At 42.7% G+C, this 26,001-nt stretch overlaps 1 protein-coding gene and 1 long non-coding RNA gene across 3 annotated transcripts in view; one reads left to right on the top strand and one right to left on the bottom strand.

The window, feature by feature from the left end:
* Positions 1–3,389: 3,389 nt before the first annotated feature.
* On the bottom strand, positions 3,390–7,769 carry LOC117020421 (uncharacterized). The gene is made up of 3 exons (XR_004422698.1): positions 7,319–7,769; positions 5,132–5,277; positions 3,390–3,747 (listed from the first exon to the last, which is right to left on the bottom strand). It is a non-coding gene; the product is annotated as an uncharacterized LOC117020421 (long non-coding RNA).
* The window catches only part of TRAF3IP2 (TRAF3 interacting protein 2), a 39,285-nt gene continuing 19,755 nt past the window's right edge, over positions 6,472–26,001 (top strand). Inside the window, exons 1-2 of one of the 2 annotated variants that reach the window (XM_033102888.1) lie at positions 6,472–7,003; positions 18,008–18,847. In XM_033102888.1, coding sequence (XP_032958779.1) covers positions 18,016–18,847 — 832 coding nt within the window. In that variant the 5' untranslated portion in view covers positions 6,472–7,003; positions 18,008–18,015. The remainder of the gene's footprint in view (positions 7,004–18,007; positions 18,848–26,001) is intronic. The other variant, XM_033102886.1, reaches the window with a different exon arrangement.

Raw genomic sequence — 26,001 nt, 5'->3', positions numbered from 1 at the left:
ATGCATTCTGCCAACAAGGCAGAGCAGAAAGGAAAGATCTTCTAAATGAAAAGAATACATAATTTTTTTCTTCTTCCAGGAGGGTGAGAGCATCAAGGCAGCAAGCTTAGAGAATGAAGACAGCTCTGCTTCTACATGAGCTTTCTTAGGGTCTGAGAGGAGAAGTGGTCAGTCTGTCCCCAGAACAGAGAGCAGAACAGGGCAGGCAAAAGCGCTCAAGTGGTACGTGGTTCAACCCTTGGATTTTCCTCAACTGGATCCTTACATGTGGTTAGAATCTTTGATTTGCAGTAAACTCTCTAACAGACAATAACCCTTATTTGTTAGCATAAAAACACATCTTGTTACATATGAATGTATTATCTACTACTTTGTTGACTTCTTTCCCTTACAGTATTGACTGATAACTAATTCTTGGTACACTGAGTTATGCATTTACATAGTATTTAATATTTATTATTATAATAGTAGCTAATATTTATTGAGCACAATGCCAGACACTGCACATAGGTCATTTAATCTAATTTCCATACAGTCCCACAGGGTTGTATACAGTCGGGCACTTCGCACCTGGTTGAGGAGGCAAGTGGGGCTCAAATCGACCCTGGTCCCCACTCCCCAAGCTCTGTGCTGGGGGAGAAGCTTCATTTCCTTCACACAAAGGCGGCATTTGGAGCCTTGTTTACCCATGAAAGAGACACCTTACTATTCTCATTACCTAGATTAAGAAACCGAGGTATCGAGCACAAAGAAGTTAAGAAACTTCCTAAGGTCATACACCTGGCAGGAGGTGAAGGAGGCACTCAAACCAGAAACCTGACTCAGAGCCCAGGCTCTTAGCACAGATGCTATTGGCATAATGTCTTTTCCACTCTCCAAATGCCCTGTCTCAGGTATTCCTCTCCCCGAATACCAGAAGACAGGTATTCGCATCCCTGTGATTTGCCTTAGGTTCTGTACACCACACGCTGTCTGTGAGTACAGAGAGTGCATTCCTGACACCAAAGGGATGGTTGCTCAGATTCTTTGGACAGAGATCTCCAGCTATTGCACCCCGCTGCTCTATACCGAATTTCACAATGTGATGGGAAGAGAACAGGCATTGAGAATTGTCAGGGAAATGACACCCTGAGGAAATCAACCTTCTAGAGGCTCTTTTCTGGGATGTACACAGTTTTCATGACAAAACAAGACTTTGGAGCCTGGAAGCCAGGCAGCTAAGTTTGCTCAAAGGGGAGGGTTTATGTGAACTGTCCATTTATCTCGCTTACTTCCACGCCTCACATCTTTGTGGAGCCTTGAAAAATCAGTCTGTCGGTAAAATATACCTCCCTTCTAACTTGCTGCCTCAAGTTTCCACCATCTAATGCATGTCTTTGGGTTATGCTTGCCCTACCTGCCACTACCACCCTCCAATTCCTCCCTGCTTGCTTCCTGATGCCTGAAATTCCTTTAATATGGAACAAAGGCTTTCATTTCATAGAGGCTGATGAGGCTTAAAATGCAAGCACCCCTCTGAGAGGTAGCACATTGATTTAAATTCACACCGTGTAACTTCGGTAGAAATGAGTGATCAGATTTTTTCCTGAGAGCACCTTTTGATGAAGGAAAGGCAGAGGAGAGAATAAGGGCACTAGAAAAAGCAGTGCTAGAGGAAGGGCAGTCTATGGGTGGTTTCAGCATTTGCCCACTGTCCTCCTTGCCATCCCTCAAGTGGGTACCAGCCAGCACGGTGCAGGGGAGAGGCGTGCCATTCTTAGGGAGGCAGATCTGGTTTGAAACCCAGCCCTAGCAAGCTACCTAGTTTTTCTACATCTTAATTTCTTCATCTGTAAAATGAGGTTAATAAAATCTATTGTGCAGAGCTGCTTTGGGATTTTTATTTTAATTGTGGTGATATACACATAACATAAAATTCACCGTTTTAACCATTTTTAAGTGTACAGTTCAGTGGCATTAAGTACATTCACATATTGTGCAACTATCCCCACCATCCATCTCCAGCAATCTTTTCTTCTTGCAAAACTGAAACTCTATACCCACTAAACAATAACTCCCCTTTCCTCCCTCTCCCCAGCTCCTGGCAACCACCATTCTAATTTCTATCTCTATAAACTTGACTATTCTAGGTAGCTCATATAAGTGAAATTATTCGGTATTTGTCCTTTTATGACTGCTTGTTTCACTTACCATAATGTCCTCCAGGTACGTCCATGTGTAACACATACGTCAGAATCTCCTTCCTTTTTTAAGCCGAATAATATTACATTGTATGTATATACCACATTTTATTTCCCCATTCATTCATCCAACACTTAGGTTGCTTCCACCTTTTGCCTGTCGTGACTAATGCTGCTAGGACCATGGTGTACAAATATCTCTTCTAGACTCTGTTTTCACTTCTTTTAGGTATACATCCAGGCGTGGAATTTCTGGATCATATAGTAATTCTATTTTAAAATTTTTGAGGAACCGCCATACCATCTTCCATAGAGGCTGCACCGTTTTACATTCCCAACAGGATACAAGGGTTCCAATTTCTCCACATCCTCGCCAACACTTATTTTCTATTTTTCTGTAGTAACCATCCTAATTTTCAAATATAACCTAAATAAAGCCACCCATGTATGATCGTACATGTCCAAAAGTCAAACAATTGAGTACATCCAACTAGAGACTTGGAGAATAACGTAAGATTATTTATCATAGATTTTCTTGAAGGGGCACAGGGATCCCTCCTGCTCTTTCACCACCACATTTCTCCCCAAAGGACAAAGGCCCTCACTGCCACCCCGCTGTGTCTCTTCCACATCCTCTGCTGGGCTTGTGCCACTTTCTCAGCTTCCCTTCCCAAACGTTCCTCTCATCTGACTTACCCTGAAGGGCAGCCCCCACAGGAAGCACAATCTGGGCTCTCTCTACTTTTCTCTCTCTCGGGAAGCAGCTATCTGGCATTCTGGTGAAATTCTCTACTTCGTGATACAGATCAGGAAAACCGCTTGGCACATAGTAGATACTCAATAAATGGTAGCTAATCTTATAGTACGTACCACAGAGAGGTATTGTGAACATTAAATGAGTTTATGCATGCAAAGTTCTCAGCACACCGCTGACACTTAATAGGCACTCTTTGAACGTTAGCTATTATTGGGCTGGTAGTAACGAGGATCCCTGGGTTAGGACTTCATCATTTTTTAGCAAGAGGAGCTGCCAACAACTTTGGGTCTAGTTGATCTGAGGGGAGTCACCTTGGCACAGATAACCTTTGGATTTTCTCAGACCTTTGGAGTGCTCCGCTTTCAGTCTGCAAATGTAAGGTGAAGAGATACACCATGGCCCTAGGAAAATGGCATGACAGGACTTTCTGTACCTCGATGAAGCCACTGTTCTTAATAGCCCCTCAGTAGTGGAAAGAGGGGTGTAAATCTGTACTGGCTCAAGGAACCTCTTGGGGGGAAAAAGATTAAGAGCTAACCCTTTCCTTGTGAGAGTTCGTATTACCAGGACCTCTTGGTTAGATTCTTTAGGTCCTGACTGATTCTGCACATAGAACCAGAAACAGTTCCAGAGCAGAACTCGCCAGGGGTTGGAGGAGGGTAGTCATGGGTTCTAGCTTCTGCCTGGGCCTAGCAGCCCCTCTGGACTAGAAGCAGCACACCAAAGCAGTGGAGAAGAAGACACGGGCGGACTCTCAGCTTGTCTAGTGGCTAGTTGGTTTGGAGCTGCCTGCATCTCCAGCTTTTGCTTCTGAAAGAGACACAAGAACATGTTAAGACTCTTTCAGCTCACATGCTTAGTACCTAGCCAATGTCTGGAATGAGGCAAGCACTCACTGAAGGTTGTGGTACTGAAGTAACCAGAAAGGGCAGGACCAGGCGCTAGGAGTCTGGGCGTCTCCTCTTCCTGCCTCTGTCCCCACAGTGACTCCTGACTCCACTATCAGAAGTTGTGGGGAGTTATCCAGCCACGTTTAGGTGCTGGGGACCCTTTGAACAAGGCCCATTCCCAGGGCAGTGCATGATGGGAGTATTCTCTTCCTCATGATGTGTCATAGTTTTATTCTGCCCTTTCAGCACTTGAAATTATAACATTTAAAGGTGGAAAATCAAGACTTGTCCAAGGAATGAATCTTCCCATTTTTTTCTCCCTTTCTTTTCATAGATTAGTGCTGTGGAATGGAGAGTTTCTGAGCATTAGATCCAAATGGTTTTGTTTTGTTTTGTTTACATAGAGGGGAAAAGCTGACCTTTATCTAATTATTCCTTTTGCAAGAATACTGAACAAACTCTAGAATCTGGCAAACATAAATGCTCCCTTCTTAGACTTTTAACTGCAGGAAGAGAGCTGACCCACATCTTGACTAGTTTACCTATTATTTATACAGCAGCCATCACCATATAAACACAGCACCATGGTAACTGGCACAGTCTCAGCCACACCCTTTTATTGCCTAAACCTTTTTTTCCCACTTGAAGCTGTCAAGAGTTGTGCAAATTAACAGTTACTACCTGTGTTCCACCCAAATATGTAGCAAGGATAGACTACAAGAGGGCAATGGGGGGAGGGGAAGTAACATCCACCTGGAAGTGAAACAGTTCTGGAATCCTTCTCCCCAGTCTGGCTATGTGACCTTGGAGAAGTTACTCAATGTCTCTGAGCCTGGGATTCCTCAAAGGTAAAGTGAGAATGACAGTAAGTGCAGCTCATGAGATTATTTGGAGAATTAAGTGTGCTAACAGGTAGTGTATGATAGGTCCTCAGTGAAGATTTCCCTCCTGTGATGGCAGCTAAAAGGTTGTGTGTGTGTGTGTGTGAGCCTGAAAACTAGCTCCTAGTGGGAACTCCTGGGGGCCAGAAGTGTCCATTTCCCAGACTCCCTGCCACTTCCCCTGGAATCACATTTCACTGTAACTCCCTCGGGCATGTTCTGATGGAAATTTCTCACGTTTAGGGCACCCTCTCTAAACAGTTTACATCCTTAGGCTGTTTCTCAGAAGGGGCCCCAGCAAAGGCGGACCATTAACTCATTCCCCCAAGTGCCTGCCTTTCTGCTTAGGATAAGTTGGGACAGGAGGAAGGCCCAGGTAACAGCAATTGAAAGGAGCACTTCAGCACTTGGTGTTTTTCTTACAGGATCCTTAGGCCTCTCACATCTGGGAAAATGGGAGAAAAGGAGAAAAAAAAAAGATTCTCCTTTTTCTTCCTGATGGATTGTATTCCAAAGGCAGTACTTGACAGAAGCATCTTCCAGGCTTTTCCCAATCCATTTAAGGGCATCTAAAAGAAATGAAAGATATTTTTCATCCCACCTTTTTCTTTGCTCTCCCTTTCTTTTCCTCCCCTTGCCATGCTTTTTCTCTTTTCTGTTCTCATCTCCTCACACCAAAAGTATCCTGGTACCAACCACTTCACAGAGAATGCTATTTTACCCTACCCTAAAAATATATTATTATAATAATAATTTTGAGGCAGAAAGTCCAAGGCCTTACTATTTTTATAAAAAACCTTATTATTCTTAATGAATAAAGTACTATATGCTTGTTGAAGGGGGGAGTCAAAGAGTTCATACGTGTGTATAGCATAAAAGCCATCCATTCTCATTCATTCCCCTCAATCCCATTCACTGCAGGTAACAACCACTTAACAGTGTGGCATGCATTCTTCCAGAAATTTCTGTCATTGTCATTTTTGGTGATTTGACAGAGGTATAGTGATTGCCTACTATGTTTTGTGTAACGTGCTAGGTGCTGGGACCAGTGATGAACAAACATAAATCTATGTATGTACGTGTGTTTATCTGTCGTATATATTGGCAAAAATGAGATCATGTTTTTCAATAAATTATATCCACTTTCCCATTTTAGTATGTAGAAATAAATACAGTCATAAATATTTATGATTGTTAACAGCTGTGTATATTCCATTGTAAGGATATACCAAAAACGTGTACAGTCTATATATGCTGTTTTAAAAACAAGCTGCATTCCCTCTGCTTGTAGAATGCAGAGCAACCCGCTTGGTGTGGCCCGTTTGAACAGAACCTGGCAGTCTGTCTGGGAATGCTCTGGGGACTGTCCCTTGCCCAAGGGTGGAGAGCCAGCCTGCCGCGTGGCTGATCCTTGGGCCTCTACAACAGGCAGGCAAGGCCAGCACCAGGAGCACAGTGTGTGCCTGCCAGGACCCCAATGTGGTGTCCAGCTGGCCAGTGGCAAAACTGAGTTCACACCCAGTTCCCTCTGAGTCCAGAGCTCCGGGCACGACATTTCCCATCACACTCTGCTGCCCCAGTCATCTTGTCTCCAGCTCTCCTTCAGCAATAAATTCTGTAGGCTACCGATTAAACAAGAAGGGAGGGGGGAGAAAATAAACTTGAGGGCATGAAAAATGCAGCCAGAGAAGGATGTGTGATATGTGTGTGTGTGTGTGTGTGTGTGTGTGTGTATTTATGTGTAGGTGCTTACAGGGCAACGCGTTAAGGGCAGTAAATGCTAATGTTTTAAGCAATTAGAAATATTAAGAAGCTATTATTTTATACTCCTACTCACTATCTACCCCCAGTCTTCTCCTTTGGAACTGCTAATGAATAACCAATCTTAACACCCAAATTCGACCCTCTCCCCAGGCACCGCTCAGGCTAGGGAGCTGCGATACCGCTGAGGGCCAGGGGATACATCCCTTGGCAGTTATTTAGCTGGATGGTGGAAACCAAAATGCAGCCTAATTGGTCAGTAGCCTTTTCTAGTGAATGAAGGAGGTTTCTGTTTTAAGAAATAAAGTGACTTCTCGGCTGTTGATTCACTGCCCACAGGGAGATTTCTGAGCGGAGGCTTCCTAGCCTCAGTAGAAATTTGCATACAACTTCCACTTCCTGCTTCAGAGCCTGTTCTACCGCTTACCTGGGCCCCGGAGAGGTTGGAGGGCAGCCGGAGCGACCCAAGGTGGAGTGACACAGGAAGGAGAGCGCGCGACCACCCGTGGCCTGGTCTGTCCTAGTGGTTCTACGGTAAGTTGTTCAGACTTAGCTCGCCTGCCTGGCCTTACTTCTTAACCGGTGGCCCACTTTCAAAACATTCTTGTTCTCTCCTTTACTGACATGTTTCGCCTTCCTTTTCCCCCCACGTCCCTCGCCCCACCTTTAACTTGAACGTGTAGGGACCAACTCGGGCTGAGAAAAATGACAGTGAAGTTTCTCCTGCGAGAGAGTGGTGGTGGTTTAGTATTTCAGACGGGCGAGCCGAGATTAACTCTTTGGGCAGCTGGAGGCACACACTCCGGGTCCGGTGCGAGCTGCCTGGGAACCATCTGTTTGAGTACTTACGCGTCTCGACGAGTTTCAACTAAGAATACAAGCCCCACTTCTCCGAGGGTGCTGGGGATGGCAAAGATGAAGTAATTGGCGTCCAGCCCCAGGACGCGTCCGAGCGGCAGAGATGGAAGCGAACTCCCAGGGGTTCTTGATCCCTGTTTCATGCTGGGGAAAAGCAACCCCACATTCTTGGGCCAGGAAGCTGGGCGCGCTCGGTGCCGGCGGTGGGCGGCCTTCTCCGCCCCTGCCCCGCAGCCCTCCGCCTCTCCAAGCAACCCAGCCGTTTGCTGGCACTGGACAGAGTGCTTAGGGAAAACCAGGGAGAAAGGCTATTTATTACTTTCTCTTAGAAGCTGATCAAGCTTCATGGGACTCTCAAGTTCAAGATAGTCTTTTAGAAGAGGGGGATATTGTGAATGAGCAGGGGAAAAAATGAGACCAAACGATGAATAAAAAAAAGAGGACGAGAAACTTGGTTTCAAGTTTTCACTCCCCTTCTCGCTGGCTCTGAGACTTAGGCAATTCACTTTGGTTTCCCTAGGGCTGGATTTCTTCATCAATAAAATGTGTGGGGGTGAGGGGTGGGAGTAGTGAACTAACATGATTTTTCTCTAAATTCCCTTCTAACAAAATAAGGCGAGAGTAACAGGAGTCCCAGAGAGGAGCCGTAATGGGTGGTCTTTGAAAGACTTGTGTATTGATTTTTTTCAAATATATTAATTTTACCTTCTGTTACTAGATAGTTAGTCCATGGAGGAAAAGGACTTTATTTCTTAAACTTTTTTTTATGCCGGAGCTCCCAGTATACTATCAAACACTTCTAAGTGCTCAGGACCCTTTCACTTAAGCTGCTCTGATTTCTGTTCCACTCATCTGCTCTAAAGGCAGAAGGTAAACCCGTAGTCTGGGAGAAAGGCTGGGGGAGGCTGAGCAGCCACAGGGCTCTGGGGGAGGGCTACCTGGAATCTCGGCGTTTTTATTGGCTCTAGCTAACTAGGAGAAACCGGGGGTTTTCTTGAATTAGTTCATGTCCCATTTGGGTCACACAGGAAGAACTGTCCTGTGCACTTGCCCTCAGAGTCAAGGCAGGCCAAAGAACTGGCAGACAAGCCTGGTTCCAGAAGGCTGCACTACTGACGTAGCTGGAGCTGGAAATCACTCCTCAGCTAGACTAATCGCTGTTGGGGGTGGGGAGGGTGCTTTCATGGGAGGCGAAAGGAAGCTGTGAAGCACATCCTGGTACCATGTAAGGGTGATGACTATGATTGGACGCAGTATTGGATGGCAGACACACAGAATCCTTAACCTTTTCCAAACCACTACTTTTGTTGTTATTGTTTCTTTGGGGCAATTACGCTCTGTCAGAATAGTTCAAATAAGCCCTGGCTGATTGGGATGGGCTGACTCACAGCTTTTGGTATTGCCAAACTGTTTCTGTGGACTATCGAAGCCCTGATATAGTCCTCATCGTGTTTTTAGACGGCTGTCTCTGTCCCCCTGGGATGAGAGGTCAGGAATTTCAAGGTGTTTCACCTGTGATGAGTTACAGGCAAAGGCAATCATATGTGCAGGCATTCTGTAACAGGCACTCAGACAGATAGACTATGTGGGTAGTTTGTCTAACTTAAATCTATTTTACCCATCGCAGAATCGAAGTCTTGGAAATATCCTTAATTCAAATCACTTTTCTGCTGTTGGCAATTTTAGATTAGCCTTGAAAACAACATATGAATTGAAGGCAACTGATGCAGAAAAGAATACAGATGAGGCATGTTACACTCTATAAATTCCTTTCAGATCCCACGAAATGACCCCTAATGTTTAATTACATTTCTTTATCAAAACAATCCTGTAATCCTTCCTTTGGTGAGAAAGCATCTGAGGCTTGGAATCAAGAAGCTCTTCCCCTGGGCCTCTCTCCTTTCTTCCCAGTGTTTTGTCACCAAGATATTTTTAGTTCCTGAGACCCAGGCTGTCCTTTCTCCCTCTGACATTCTTCGCATCTCTTGTCCGGCTAGGTTCCTACTAGCATTCATGTGCTTCCATGTCTGACTGCTCCGCTGCGTGTGCGTGTACAGATTTGTACACAGACCTTCCTGGAGACCAGAAGTTACGAACTGGCTGAGGGAGGAGGGTGGGCTTTCATCTACATTGTGACCCTGAGAGCTGTGCCAGTTTGGCTTGTTTCCTTGATAAGGCAGCTGAAATCAAGCTATTTGGGACTGATTGGAGCCCCCCAGCCCACAGGTCCCCCTTCCTTCCACCCCGCAGACTAGCTGGGGTCTTGGCAGCTCCCTCAGTGATGAGGGAAACTTGGCTTTTATCTGTCTCATTGTTTTCCTGTACTCAGGGTTCCGGTGTTTTTCCTTCTTGCCCTCTCAGGGTCACCAGGTCTCCCTTCATCTCTGAACTCGCTTCCTCCTCTGTGACATCTTCAGACTATTCCTGGCTTACCAGCTTACCTATACCACTCTTGCCTTTTACCTGGATTCATTCTTTCCTTTCCTTCCAACTGCCCCTTCTCACACCCAAGAATACATCAAAATCACAATTTAAATAAGTCCTTCTCCTACTACACCAATTAAAGGCAAATTTTTAAAAATTTTCTTCAAGGTTTTATAACTTTCCTTGCTTCTCTCATCTCTTCTCCTTTCTTCTTTTCTATCCCTTCTCCTTTCTCTCCTGATTTTTCCTGTCTGCTCCTTCCTCTCCTTCACTCTGGGGTCTGGACTGAATTAAGAATCACCAATGTGTGCGCAGAGAAATCTTATCTGAAACAAGCAAACAACCCATGGGCTGTTGTGAGGTTGTTCTCTAAGTGTTTATTACCAACTTCCAAAGTGGCCGAGTCAGTCTATTCCCGTTAGTCCATCTCCTCCTTGTTTAGAGGCTCAGAGACGTTCCAGAGCGGACTTCTTCAAATCAGGTCCGGTCACGCTGTGCTGCCTTTGGCCTGACCTGAGTCGTACTGTGAAGGGGTAGGAACAAGAGCCAGTAAATGCTCCCTTGTCTCCAGGGCTCACCACTGCTTCCAATCCTCTGGCAAACCAAATGGAAGAACTGCTCTGTCTGGGAAATTCTGCAAGTAAAGTTGGAAGTATTTATTCACTGGAATTTGACCCTGAGCCAAACAGTTCACTCAAAACCAACTTCCACTAAGCAAACTGATGTTGTGAAAGTTTGCATGCATTTGGGCAATAAACAAAGAACATTAATGAGTTTAAAGATTTTTTTTTTAAATCCATGACTTTTAGACACATTAAAAAAAAAAAAAAGCTACTCCCTGGAGGATGAAGTTAAGACCTTGAGAATCTGTAATTGAAAGTATCTGATCCAAATTGGATCTTCCTTTACATCCTAGCTATAAATTTATATACTTATTTCTGATGACCCCCTGAAATATTCATGCTGTGTTTCTAGGACCCTTCAACCTTACTGTTGACCCAAAGAGTGCTTTAAAAAAATCCATGCAGTTGGTGAACTGCAGCAGTGAGCCTTGATTGCTCAGAGCTGGTAATGTGGTTTATTAATTACTTAGGCTGCTCGCTTCTGCCCTTCCTGTGTTTCTTGCTCTGCTATTTGTCTTCTTCCAGGGACATAACACCTTCATTAAATCCCATCCGTCCTTGCCTCAGACGTGTCCCCTGGAAGATATCCCCTCTCTAGATGTATCACCATTTATCATCATCCTTTGTTTATGCTCTGTCAACCAGTTTTCAATTTATTTTGAATTCAGTTTATGATTAAAATTTAATGAGATCCAATCAAGTGCTTTTCTCAAATCAAGATGCCTCTGCAATCTCATCCATATCCGATCTGCTATTGTCACGGCGTGAAGGCAAGCCACCACAGATTTCCAGGCTGGCGATTCTTTGTACAATACAGGTTGCCTATATCCATGACTTCTGAGCTTCAAGGAAAAGGGTTCTAAAACATATTTATTCCAGAAGCTTCTAGGGGTTGCTCAACCCCATCCCTTCCCCGCCTCCCTCAAATAGCTGTATAAGTTAATGCTTCCAACCTAGATACAAAATGGTCACGTGAACAGCTTAGGTGCTGAACTGCTTGGATTTGAATCCCATCTGTGCTACTTACTGGCCTCAGTAGAGTGAGGGAAAGTTACTTAACCTCCCCATGCCTCAGTTTCCCCTTCTATATAATGGGGCTGACAATGGTACGTATCAAATACGGTGACTGTGAGGATGAAATAACTTAATACATGCAAACAAAACACTTGGAACAATATTTAGCACATAATAAACATTCAATAAATATAAACAATTATTACTAACAAAGGATACAGTTTCTTAATATATCCATTTCGTTAGGTTTATATTTTGAGTTATCAGCATAATCAATAATCAGAGGTTGGTAAACTACAACTCTCCGGCCAAAGGTGGCCCATGGTCTAGTTTTGCACCGACATATTATTAAGGATAGTTTTTATATTTTTTAAGTGTTGTTTAAAAACAAACAAACAAAAACAGTATGAGACAGAGACCATATGTGTCCATAAAGCATGAACCATTTACTCTCTGGACCTTTACAGAAAAAGTTTGCTAACCCCCTCCACCCATTTCTGTGGTTTTAATGGAAAGAGGAAATCTATAGTCTAGATTCGGCTGTGCCTTTGGAAAAGCTCCTTTATGTGTCTAAGTCTCTGTGAAATAGGAGTGGTAGAGTGATAGATACCACGTACCCTGCCTGTGGCCCCAATTGTTTTAAGGACCAAATGAGATGATGTATATCAAATGTGCCGGAAATACACATGTTGGTTGAAAAGATATGGTCTCCAAACATTAGGTTCACATAATGGTGTTAGCATCCAGGTGTAAAACAGTGAACATAGTCTAGAAAGAGTTCCAAAGCCAAATCACTTATTGTAAAAACAATAACAAAATACTGTAGCCTTGGTTTTTTCTGAGAACTTAACATGGTCCAGGCACTACAGTAAGCACTTTATTTATATCTTCTTCGTTTATCTTCACAATACACCTAGGGGGCAAGTGTTATTTTCCCGTTTTACAGATGAGAAAAGAGAGGCCCAGAGAAGTTAAGTAATTTTCTCAAGGTCACACGTAATCACGCATCTGGCAGAGAAAGAATTTAAACCTACAGGGTTGGAATCTGGAGCCTGTGCATTTAAATATGCACTAGAAATATATGTTGATTCAGGGTTAAGTCCATCTGGAAGGCAGCAGACACAGTTAACTGAATGTGGACATTATATCTATTAATATGTGCTCTGAGAGAGATTTGTTTCCCCACTCTGGACAAGTGGGATCTCATGGACATGCAGAAAGGGAGGTGGGATTGATGAGAGGAAAAGAAGCTTTTTGATGAACTGTGAGAACAGAAAGGTAGTGTTGTGAAGACTGATAGGCCTTGTTTCAAGAAACAACTAATTTACGGTAGGTTGTGCTATAAGGAGAAAAAGGGTGCTGGGAATAGACAAGAGCAAAGAGTTGGAGGCAGCTCAGGCGGTTTGACTTGAGAGCTGTATGCAGGATACGGGATGGAGGGGAGTTCCGTGAGTAAGACACCAGGAAGCATTGTCCTATGGGATGTCAGAACTGCTGCCGTCTGGGTAAGGTCTTATCTGCAAAACCAGATGCCCGGGGGAGGGTAGAGGAGCTAAGGGAAAGGTGTCAGGCCTGAGGAGGCAGAAAGGAAGCCAAAGAGAGAGACACGTAAGCAGAGAAAACCGACAGGGAGATTTGAAGAACGGTGATGTCAGAATCTACGAGCTAGAACCGCAGCTCACAGCCCAAAGGGCAGTGAGAGATGCCAGAGAAGGAAAACTAGAGTCTCCTGGGTCAGATTAGAGTGAGTCAGAACTGCATGCATCCCTGTGTCAGCGTACTTGTGTGTACTTGGGACTAGCCCTGGTTCTTAGCTGTGTCCTCCCCACCCCCACAAATATTCTCACCCTTTGCTGAATGGTCTTTTGTATTTTAAAGGACATAGTCATTCTCCCAGGTGGCCTCAGGAGAGCCTCCTCCTCATAGATTCTTAATCTTTGTGAACATCAGAATCGCTCGTGGAGCTTTTTCTTTTCTTTTTTAAAATTATTTTCTGTTAATTTCAGGTGTACAGCATAGTGTTTAGACATTTATATAATTTGAGAAGTGACCCCCCCCCCCACTCCCGATTAATTCCTTTTCTTTTCCTTTTTTATCTTTTAAGTAGATACACAGACACTTGGTGCAAAATTTAAAAGGGATAAAATACTCTGAAAAGCAAGTCCCCCTCCTGCCCCTGTTCCCAGCCATCCAGTTCCCTTTCCAGAAGCTGTTCTGGATTTCTGACGGATGGCATGCGCATGGACAATAGTAGGTCGTACGACGAGTAGCATCATCTATACACCATTCTGTTCTTTACCTTTTTTAACTTCACAGGACATCTTGGAAATAGTTCCACATCAGTTCACACAGCATTTCCACCGTCTTTTTAAAAAGATGTAGAGTATCCACTGTAGGACTGGACCACCATTTAAAACCCTTTTTGTATATGTGGGTTGTTTCTGGTCTTTGCTATTATAAACATCCTTGCAGTTGCCTATCTTCGTGCCCTCTTCGTTTCACACAATATGCACATATCTCTGCAGAGGAAATTCTTAGAAGCAAAATTACTAGGTCAAAGGGCATAAGCTTTTCAAAATTTGGTAGTTAACTGCCAAATTGTACAGATTACACTTCCTTTCGCAAAGTATGAGAGAATCTGTTTACCAATGGGACTCAAACAAAAATATACAGGAGGCCTGGTCTGACCTCAGAATCTCTGGGTGTGGGGCCTGGTCATCTGTACTGTGGACCTCAGAAAGTGATTTTTGAACCAGAAGCTCCCTTGGGTCCCCTCACCCTCTAGCCTCTCCCTTCCCCTAGGCTTTTGCCAAGGTCAGGCAGACGTGGCCGTTGTCCCCCAGGCCTGGCAGCCTCAGCTTCTCCCAGGCTCCCTAAGCTCTGGCATTCGTGCTGATGAGCCCGAGACTGTCCAGGGCACTGCCAGTACTGGGGCTCATAGGGTCCTAGCTGGCGGGTCTTCTGTCCCCTTCAGGGGTCAGAGTCTTCTCCTCTAGGCCATAGCTAGAAATCTGGGTTTTTCCATTTTGATCCAAGTGCCACCCTTGTTAGGGACTGGAGCACAGGCCATGCCAGGTGGACATCATGTGGAGACACCCTGGCATGAAACAGGGAACAATGGAAATGGTTAAGAGTGGTGAGATACTGAGTGATTGTGTTTTTTTTTTAATCTGTAGTATTTTTACCACACTGACATTAAAGACCAAAAAATAAAACTGCCATTTCCGACACTACCCATTAATCTGTTCATGGCCCTCTGATGTGGCACTTTTGTGTAACTGTTCTCAGTGACACCCTCAGGAGGGTTGAGGGCTGGGAGGGGCCCACATGGTAGCTGCAGGCACACTCCACCCTCTGCTGTTCTGGGCCAAGTTCTGAGGATACATGACTAAACCCGCTGCCTCCCCATCTGGAACAGAGTAGCAGATGTTCCCATCACACTGCGTGGTTGAATCACCTTTATTTGGCAAGTGAGGGTCATAGTCAACTCTGCCTAAGAGCAGGGCCTCTTAGGTATGGCCCACGCTCTCCTCGGGGTTTTACACTGAGTAGGCACTTAATAAATATCTGAGAGGAAGAAAGAGAGGAAGGGGGAAGAGTACCCATGTGATATAATTTTAAGAAGCCTGAGGACTTGGTCCACCAAATGCTCTCTGCTACCCCTCAGGGAGCCTGACATTCACACTGTCAGGGAGCCTGCCAACTACACAGACTTGTTCCCACTCCAAAACAGGCATCAATCATTTATTCACTCAACAAATATTTATTGAGAACCTACTATGTGCCAGGTACAGTGCTAAGGTGTAGGTACAGGTAGGTGCTAAGAATATAGCTGTGAATAGAATAGTCGAGAATCACACCCTTGTGAAATTTAAATTCTGGGGGGAAGAGAAGACAATAAACAAGCAAAGACTGTATTAGATATTTGGATTTATAATATACATATTGTAGTATACAGTGATGATAACTGCTAGAGAGGACAGTAAAGCAGGGAAAAGAGACAGGGAGTAAGAGGAGTGTATAAAAATTTGAAAGAAGGTGATGAGGGAGGCCTCACTGAGAAAGTGACAACTCATAAAGACCTGAAAGAGAATGGAAGAAAGCTATGCAGGAAAAGCAAGTGCAAAGGCCCTGAGGTAGGGTCTTTGATTTCCTATATTAGTTTTCTCTCTTAATCTGGATCATAAGCAACTCAAAGGTAGGAATAATGTTTTATATGTCTTTAGAAATAATTTTGATTACTTTTCACTGTATAATTTTTTTTACTCTTGAATTTTGTATCACTTATAGGTATTACCTATTGTAAATAAATTTTTAATTAGGCTTATGCCTCAGAAGGAGGATTCACAGCATAGAGCTGTACACATACCAGGGTTCAATGAATATTTGCTGTTTAAAAATTTGCTAATGACATATTTAAAACATCAGGGTCCATTTTGTTTTTGAAGAGTTGCTAATCCCATAGCTGTCCTGAAAGGTTGTTCATTGACATCCCAGGTTAATTTATTGCCACCCGAAGAGCCCTTTGTTCCCTTTCAGACCAGTTTTGACTGTATAATTCCCACCATAAGATGGACTTCTGCTTTCTAGTTACATGAGACGACTGCACTTGTCACCTTTTTTGTTAGCTTCCTCCAAGCCCCTGAAGGCTCCTCAGCTATAAGAGTAGAATTTGTGATTTTTGTTTGTTTGTTTGTTGTTTAGCGAAGCACTTCTAAGGTATTCACGTTGGAAGACCCAGGGAGAATGTAAACAGTGGTCTCTGTAGTGTGGGCAATGAAAGTGAATCACATGACAAGAAATAGTTGACAGAATGTAGTCCTATTGCAAGTTGGCTCACTTGATGCTTCTCTTTGCCCTCCCCTTCAGCTGTGGGCCCACAGATGCTTGCAGGAGATTATACAAACACTCAGCCAGCCCTTCAGAAAACACTTTTGTTTCCTGAGCGGCTGAAGAGCGTGTTGTATAGCATATCCAATTTCATAGCTGTAGAAAAATTGTAAGAAAGAAAGGAAAACCATGGTGAGCATTTAAAAATAATAGTTGAAATATTTGTGTTGGGTAGTTTCCTGTTCATTTTTACAGGGTCTGATCAATTTAGGTGATGAGGTCTCTTCTGCAGAGCCAAGGGGTAAACAGACACACACAGCCTGGACAGAAGTCTGAAAAGGAGACAGCAGGACAAGTAGAGACTTAGATGGGGGAGGAGGGCCAGTGGGAAATTAGAAGCTGAAGGAGTTTTCTGTTGTGCCAGAAAAGAGTACAAAGGTTGCAGCAGACGCGTAAGTTTGTTACCAAGTGCAGGCAAGAGAAGTATTAGAGAGCATTCATTTGGCAGGCAGGCAGTGGAGAGGCAAATTGAGTTATCTTTCTATAGGCAGTGAAGGTAAATTGGGTAGGAAACTGCTAGCCCCACCTCTGCTCTGAGGGAGAGCATTTCAAAATGTGTGCTGTCATGTTGCCATTGGCTTGGATACATGGCTCCAGAGAAGGTGAATTCATATTTTTCAAGATTTGTCTTAGAACAATAATTGATGTACATCGTGATTTTAGGCACAGTCAGCTCTCAATAAATGTCTGTGGTCGAAATTCTACATGGATCCAAAATATGAATTTAAAAATCCACCATGGCCGGCACCACCCCTTTCTCTGTATGGTATTTGAAGTATGCTCTGGACAAGGCCTGCTTCGAGCAAAGCTTTAGGGTCTTTTTCTTTTTCACTCCCTCCTGCCCTCCCACTACACCTGCTCCAGAAGGAGCAGCCACCCCCGTGCTTTCTTCCTTCCCCTGGCACCTAGGTATCCTGGGGCATCAGCTCAGCCAATCTAATTATAAGAGGAGGCTCATTTTCTTTTTCATTCTGTCATGTTGATTCAAAGTTCTATTTTTGCAGATCAAACTAATAGTACCTGACCTGTGGGCTAAATGCTGTGTGGGCTAAAGCCTAGTTTAGCAAACCTTGCCAGTTCAGCCAGTATATCACAGAGCAGATGGCTGTGGCTGCCTTCGTGGCAGGCATAGCGCTCGAGGAAATTAAGTCCTCTAAACAACCTATAGTTGTTAAGTGGAAAATGTCACTAGGACCTTTTTTCAGTGCTTTTAAAATCAGGCTTTCTTTTTTTTAAAATTTTTTTATTATTATTATTATTGGGCAATAGTCCCACAGAGCAAAATTTTTAAAGTTTAAAAGGTGAAAATTCTCTCCCCCAGCTTGATTCCATCTTCAGAGGCAACCAGTATAGCCATGTCTTATGTTTCCTCCACACACATTTCATACGTGGACAAGCACACACGAAGGAGCCCACATTGTGATAATTTCTCTTTCCTCAGTACTTTGCTGATAATTTTTATCTGTGTCTTCCCCTTGTGCTGTCTGCCACATGATAGTCCAATCGCATTCTTTGAATCTCCTTCCAGATACAAACATCTTAATAAGTGCTTCTGCTTGGAGGGTAAGTAAACAAACGGCTTTATGTGATGGGGGCTCCGCAAGCACACGGGTGTCACACTACTATTAATTTAAACCATATCTTGAATGAGGTCCCTTCAGGTCATAAAGTGGGGACTCCAAGAAATGATCTGTCTTCTAAGTCTGTGGCATGTTTTCTCTTGTTCCAGAAACTAGAATGAGCCGAAGCATTCCTGTGGAGGTTGATGAATCAGAACCATACCCAAGTCAGTTACTGAGACCAATCCCAGAATATTCCCTGGAAGACGAATCAGAACCACCTGCTCCAAATATAGGGAACATGGCACCCAACAGCTTTTCTGAGCCCCAAACCCCCAACTGTTCCTCAGGAGACTTTGCTCAGGCTCACCCACACCTGAAACTTCCAAATCACCAGCAGCCTGTGTCCCAGCAGATCACCTGCCTGCGCATTCAAGGTCTGGAGAGTGAAGACAGCTTCTGCAGGAGATACCGCGACCCAGGCAGAGCTGTGCCCTCAGGCTCTTCTGCAGCCAGCAAGCCTAAGCCCGAGTCTGTGGTTGGAGCCCTCCCCCCACAGCATCCGTTTTCATTTATGGAAAAACGTAATCAATGGCTGGGATCTCAGCTTTCAGCAGCTTCTCCTGACACTGGCCATGACTCAGACAAATCAGACCAAAGTTTAAGCAATGCCGCAGCAGACTCCTCCAGCAATAGCCAAGAAACTGTGCAACGGCCCCAGCCGCAGCCCCACAGGAACCGAGCAGCCCCAGACCTGCCTACGATAGACACGGGGTATGATTCCCAGCCCCTGGATGTCCTGGGCATCAGGCAGCTAGAAAGGCCCCTGCCCCTCACTTCTGTGTGTTACCCCCAGGACCTCCCCAGACCTCTCAGGTCCAGGGATTTCCATCAGTTTGAACCTCAGAGGTATCCAGTGTGTGCACAGATGCTGCGTCCCAGCCCTTCCCCACACGCTCAGTGGAACGATCATTACCATTGTCCTGGAGGTGCCGACCACCAAGGGCCACGTAAGTGAGCTTTCCCGCTTCCGGACATTCTGGGCTGGGTAACTAAGCAAGCAAGAGCCTCGTGTCAATGCCTGGTCATCAGCAGACCAACGCAGGCAGGTCAGAATACAGGAAGGGCATTCTGCTTCCCATAGAGCTTTTCATGGGTGGTTGGATTTGTAAGGGGCCTTAGAAAAGGCTTTATCTTAGCCAAAAACCTGTTCCACTGGGAACCTCCTTCTCTAGGAAACTTAAGGACAAAACAGATTTATCTGTCTAGGTTAGTTTAACGGAAACCTGCCTAGAGGCAAGGAGATGGCCCACAGGACTTCAGAAAGCTTGTTTATTATCTTAATTCTTGGGCATCTGGGTTCTTCCTTCCCTGTGTGCTTCTTTCCCAGCTTAGATTGGCAGAGAAAGGGGCCTTCAGTCAAAAAATCAGAAGGTGCCTAGAATGTCATTGAGATTCTGGATTCTTGCCATTATATGGAGATGAAATTCTCCTGTGATTCTGTTGCTTAAACCCATTTAGAGACTTGAGCCATCTATCTCTACCCTACATTCTAGCCACACCCGAGGACTGGCAGGCCCCCTAACTTGTCTAGCTATTTCACCTCTCCAAGCATTTGCCAACGCTCTTCTCTCTATCCAGGATGTTCTTCCCCTTCTCGGCATTTGACCCAGTTCTACAACTCTTTTCTTTAACAGCATTATTGAGATCTAATTTACGTACTGTAAAGTTCACCTTTTACTCATTTTAAGTGTACAATTCAATGAATTGTAGTATATTTACAGAGTTAAACAACTATCACCATTTACATCTTTTAAAACTTAGCTCAAGTGTCCCTCAGGGAACCTTAGGTCTGCCCTCCTTCAGGCTCTCTGTTTCCTTGTTTTCTGCCTGTCAGGGCACCTAATAACCAGTGTAGCATCTACTTATGGACTTCCCTGCCTTTCCTTCCAGAATGCAAACTTTGGCACATCAGCAAAGATGTATTTTTAATTCACAATTCCCCAGCATTGAGCCCAGTGGCCAGCATATACTAGACTCGCAATAAATTATTTCTGAATGAATGAATGAATGAATAATGCACATTAGTGCATTAAGAATCTCTGAAAGTGATAAAGTCTTAGATTGAAATAACAGGTCCATCACAATTCTTGATGAAATCTCCACCAAGGTCCTAGGAACGTAACTATAGAGCTTTACAGATCAAACACAAGACTGTGAGATACGATACTATTCTAAGCAAATAAACACTGTACACAAAGCTCTTCAAATGGTATAAGAAGAGTCTCACCAAAGCCTAATGCCTACCTTTACAATAAATTATAGAAATAATTACAAATGGTGTAATCAATCACAATTACTGTATTGTACAGGCATACGTAGTATTAGGTTGGTGCAAAAGTAATGGCGGTTTATGCAATTGTTTTTAACCTTGTAAACCGCAATTACTCTTGCACCAACCTAATATAAAACTTCCTAAAGTGAATGGAGCAATACAGTAATGAATTTTTTTGTTTTTTATGTTTTTAAAAAGAAAGGAGGTAGAGGAATTTAACTTAGAAGACACAGGGAAGAATGAAGGTCAGGTTAGGAGTAAGGCCAAGAGATGTAGAAACAGTAGGGAATGGGAAGAAAGAGCCCCTGAAGCCTAAAACTGGGATCCAGGCTGTTGGAAATTGGGAAATCAACTGATGGGAGTGGAGGACAACACTGCCTGCTCTGGGTGCCCAGGACTGGGATGGGTGTGGTGGCCGAATTCCTTTAGCGTGACTCGCTGAGAACATGAACTTTGGCAAGGTCAGGGTTGATTTTGTTTCTCAATGATTTCCAGGGCAGAAGGGAATACTTTGTGAGAATAATACTGTAAACTACTTTTTTAATATTTACTATCTGCACTTAAAGATAATTTTTCTTATCATAACAGTAATATTTGTGTACTCTCAAAATTGAAATATGCCCAAAAGTTCAGTTCCTATTTCCATCGCCCAAATATAATTCCTTCTTGGGTTTTTGACATATTTACTTCTGTTTCTTTTTTCTTTGCATATACATTTCATGTAGATTTAAATACTTTCCGGTGACATCCAGTGCACTTCTTCTAGCATCATTTTAAAGTGCTGCAAGTATTTCATCAGATGGATCTACCAAATTGTTTTATTCTCTATTGTTGGACATTTTCAGTCATTTCCAGTTTTTTATCTAATAAGAAATGATATGACAAACATGATGCACCTAACGTTTTATCTGCATTTCTGATTAATTCCTTAAATAATATATCGAGGGTGTGAATACTTAGTCAAGGGCTTTGTGATACTAAGTCCCAAGCAATTGCCCTTATCTACTAACAAGAGAAAGCCTCATGGTGCTAGACAAAGAAAGCATTGACTCATTATAATATGAGAGTCCCAGGAAAATCTTCCTACTTGAAAATACCTTACCTGTTGAAGCCTAAAGTAGCGCCATTAGCAATCCAGTCTTTGGAGGTAAGCATTGCCCTGTCTGGGCAGACTCTTTTAAAATCCAAACACTCCTCACTTGGGAGCACTTTTAGCCTCTAATACCTCATGACCTGTTTTCTTTCACCAGGTCCCTTCTCCTTGCCCTCTATAGTATTCCCTTCTATTGAAGGGAAGGGGAAAAAGGAGATACTTAGGATCCTGGGAGTGAAGAGAGGTGAGGAAGGGCAGAGAGGAGAGAACTTACACAGGAAAGGGAAACAATTCACAGAAGATATACAAATAGCCAATAAGCATATGAAGCCAGGCTTAACATGACTACATTTAAGAAAAGTTTATATATGCCCAATTTTTAAAGATACCTTTTTTCCTAATTAGGTGTGCAAAAATGAAAAATTTTGAACAACATCCGGTGTTAGTGGGGTTTTGGAGAAAGGAACACTCCCATCTACTCTTGGTACTGTGTTTCCCCAAAAATAAGACCAGGACTTATACCGTATTTCCCCGAAAATAAGACTGGGTCTTATATTAATTTTTGCTCCAACAGACACATTAGGGCGTATTTTCGGCGGATGTCTTATTTTTTCATGTACATAATGTACATTTATTCAAATACAGTCATGTCATCTTCTTCTGGAACATCGTCATAACCTACTAAATGTGTCCGACTGGCTGACGATCTTAACTGGGGCGTATTTTCCGGGTAGGTCTTATTTTCGGGGAAACACGATAGAAGTGTGAATTGGTACAGTCTTCCAGAAGGCAATCTCATTATTTATTCTTCTTTGGCCCATCAGTCTCACTTGTAGGAATCTCCCCTATAGAAACATTGAACAAGCATGTAAAAACACATCATCAAGCATGTTTATTAAAACATCGCTGCGTTAGAGTAAAAATGCAAACTAAAATGCCTATCAGTAAGAGGACAGATAAGTAATCTGTGATTTGCTTATACAATAGACTATGAGGTCCCTATTACACAAAGTAAAATACACATTCTGCCATAAAAAAGATTAAGTGGGACAGCAAGCAGTCTTGGTCCCATACATCTTACTTTTAAAAACTACATGTTTAAAAACTATACGTTAAAAAATCAGGCCCCAATTATTAATAGTAATCATAGAAGAAAATGGACAGGGAATTAAGAAGAGATAGATTTTTCTTCTAACTTTATATGCTTGTGTTAAATTTGTTACAGCAAACAGGTATTACTTTTATAATTAAAAGGTAACTAAAAGTTAGAAAGAAAAGTAAGGGGAAATGAGTAGGTAGGCTCACCCTGCCTATGCCTTGGCCCTGGCTCCTGAGGGCATCTAATCATAGGGTAGAGGGTCAGGGTTGGGTCTGTTTTGTCAAGGAAGCCCGGTGCTCGTGGTTTTTCTCTGGGGCACTGCAAGCCCAGTATATTTCATAAGGCCTCCAATAGCAATGACTCCCGTGAAGGCTGCTGTGAGATTAAATGAGATAATGTATTAAAGACACTAGGGAAGTGGCTGGCTTGTAGTAAGTCCTCAACATTTTTCTTCCTTATTAAAAAATGGTATTAAACGAGTTTATGAGCCACTCTTAGTTATTGTTATTATTTAAATATTATTTAAATTAAAATCCTGCAGCACAGAGCTGTGGAGAGTGCCCCTGTATTTCCAGATCCCTCCTGCTGGTACAGATTTTAAGTATTCAAAGCAGGTGTACAAATGCTTAGTTTCATGGCAGGGCTATAACTGCACTTAATTGCCAACAAAACCACTTCAAAAGAGCCATTCACCTAAGGGATGCTCGTGCAGTTGGAAACCATGGCTACGTGGTTTAGAAGAGTATTACTTCTTCATCCGTTAATGAAAATATAAATAAATAATGATCACCATGCCTATAGCATATCTTCGCCTTTGCAAGTTAAAGCAAAAATGGTTACTGGTCACCCCTTTCATGTTTAAAAAAAACAAAAGTTTTCAAAGCAGGTGAAACTGAGAAGTGGGATGAGCCTATGTTTCCTCCTTCTCCCACCAGCCCCTGGAGAAGGTGGCCTCCAAATCCTTCCAGGGATCACCAGGACAGAGATCATGGCTGTGCAATCAAATAAAACCTGTGATGCAAATAAATTGTAAAAAAAAGAACATATTAAATCTAAAGAGCCCTTATTTTTACTATAAAATTCTTGCTTTCTCTACCAAGAAGACTGAATCAAATAAAACTGGACACATGCTTACTGTTGCTCATGTGGACCCGAAAAAGTGACTATTTGTGTGCTAGAATGCATGCACACTTAAAAATAAGGGAAAAACAAACCGGATGGAACAATGATCAAGAAGGGAGTTGCTTTTCAGGAACCACAGCTGCTTACAGCTGTGAGAGTTCTTCTAACAGTTTATGTTGACCATTTGGTTTCCTGGCTAAACTGCATTATGTCGTGATTTTTTTTGACAACTTGAAAATCAGATTTTATTTTCTCTCTCATAAACTCTTTTAATACCATTCTTAATAAGGAAGAAAAATGTTGAATGTTTGACTGATAAGTGGAAAACCTCATTTAGGATTTGGCTTACAAATTCCAAGTGGTAAAAACCCAGTAATACGAAGACCGTGTGTACACAGGCCAAAAGGATCATAATATTGACAAATAACATACTATTCTGGGCATCTATTTATGATTGTGTAAGATTTTTATTTTTGTTTTATGATTAACATTGTCTCAGAATCAAAGTTACCATCCTAACATATCATTTGTCTATCACATCACCCACAACCTTCTTATTCTTCATTTGCAGAATGAACTCTCTTGATAGAATTTTAAGCACCGGGGACAAGTCAGTGGGGGAGATATTTTGGGGCAGTAATTCTTAAGTCTACCATGTAGGTGGCTGCTGATTTGCATGCCTCTCCTTCTCACACACCAACGAGTGTGGGTTTGTGTTTCAAAACAAGACACCCACAGACACACAGATTTTCTTTCTTTCTCTCTCCATTTATTTTGAGCTACTTAAGGGAACTGAATCCTATTTATCTCTGTTCATTGAGTACCTAGCCCTAGAAGTTCAATAAATATTTGTTGAATGAATAAAAAGAAATCTGTTCCCTACTTTCTGGAAAGAGCAGTGATCCCTAATCATGAGTAGAGCCTTTGTGATATCAAGCCTTGGAAAGTCCGTCTTTAATTGTCTGTGGGAGAAGGGCAGAATGCAGGGAGGTCAGTGGGTTTTGGAAACAGAACTTGCCCATTCATTTATCAATTTATTCAACAAATATTTGCCCAGTTCTATGCTAGGCACTGGGTATACAGTGGTGAATACAACACATGGTCTTGTCTTCGTGGAATTCACAGTCTACTGGGGAGACAGATAAGTAGAAATCAGCAAACGAAACAACAAAGTATAAGTGCTATCAGGGAAATAACTGGGTGTTAGAACAGACATTAATAGATGGGGTGGCGAGAGGATGCCTTTTTGAGGAGGATCAGTGAGCTGAAACATAAAGGATGAGGGGGTCTAGGAAGCACGGGGCTTGGTATAGTTAAGGTACCAAAAGCAAGCCACTGGGTCTGGAGCACGATGATCAAGGAGAAAATGATACGCTAGAAGGTGCAGATGCAAGGGCCATGATAAGGAATTTGGATCTTATTTTAAGTTAAACTTATTCAGGAAAACAGAAAATTGAATCCATAATCCTGAATGAAGAACTTAGAATTGTACTTGGCATGTAACAAGTACTCCATAAATGTTAGCCGTTATTATATATGTAGTACCCAACTAAACTAGCAAGGCTCGGTCGGATTAGTAGAATGGAATGATCAAAACATGAACAATGGAAAGATATTCATTTATCTAATAAGCATAGTTTTAATTTAGCAACTTTTCTCCACAACCAACCAAATTTCAGACAAAACCCAGTTAAATTCCACTTACAAAAGGGAAAGCTTATGTTTGATTGATCCTATGATATTCAGTATTTCTTTGTTTTAAACAATCAAAGGATAGCATCGAGGACTATAATGTCGATACCCTAATTTTAAAAAAAAATGAGGTGGATCATTTCATCTGCTCACATAATCTGGTGTACGTTTTTACCACAGGTGGCCATTTCAGAATTGAAACTTTCAGCTAATCAAACACTTAGCCCACAAGACTTGGTGATTTTAATGATAAGATTTGTTGCTATGAGACAAAAACATGTTGTTTGGGAAATAATGTGTTAGAAATCATATGACCTTGATTTCAAGGCTTTTGATTAACAACACTAATATCCGCTTTCTGGAAAAGAAACAAACCCTATGATTAGAGTTTGGTATCCCTTTTAAAGCAAATAAAACATCATTAACCACTTATTAATGGATATGGGAAGCAAAACTTGCTTCAAACATTAAAAACATTCAAAGCCACTAGCAAAGTTTCTCCTCTTTTACCTTGCCTTTCATCTTCCTACTTTAAGAGAGAGACACTGGGAGAAAAATAACAACAACAACAAATGGGCAGCAGATGAGAAATAATCTAGAAAACCCAAGACCTAGCAAGCAGATTGTGCAGTCCTAAATGGCTTCTCTGGTGTGTGTATGGGGAGTTGGCTTTGTAACTATTTAATCATCATTCATTCATTCATTGGGCATACCCTGGTGCCATGACTGCTTGGAGACCTCATGGCAAACAGACATGGTGTGTGCTTCCACAGAGCTTAGATGCTAGAAGGGAAGACAGACAAGGAGTTAACAAGTAAGAGTC

The sequence above is a fragment of the Rhinolophus ferrumequinum genome, chromosome 3 (assembly GCF_004115265.2).
Source record: "Rhinolophus ferrumequinum isolate MPI-CBG mRhiFer1 chromosome 3, mRhiFer1_v1.p, whole genome shotgun sequence".
NCBI lineage: Eukaryota > Metazoa > Chordata > Mammalia > Chiroptera > Rhinolophidae > Rhinolophus > Rhinolophus ferrumequinum.
This window is presented reverse-complemented; position numbering and strand designations above follow the sequence as displayed.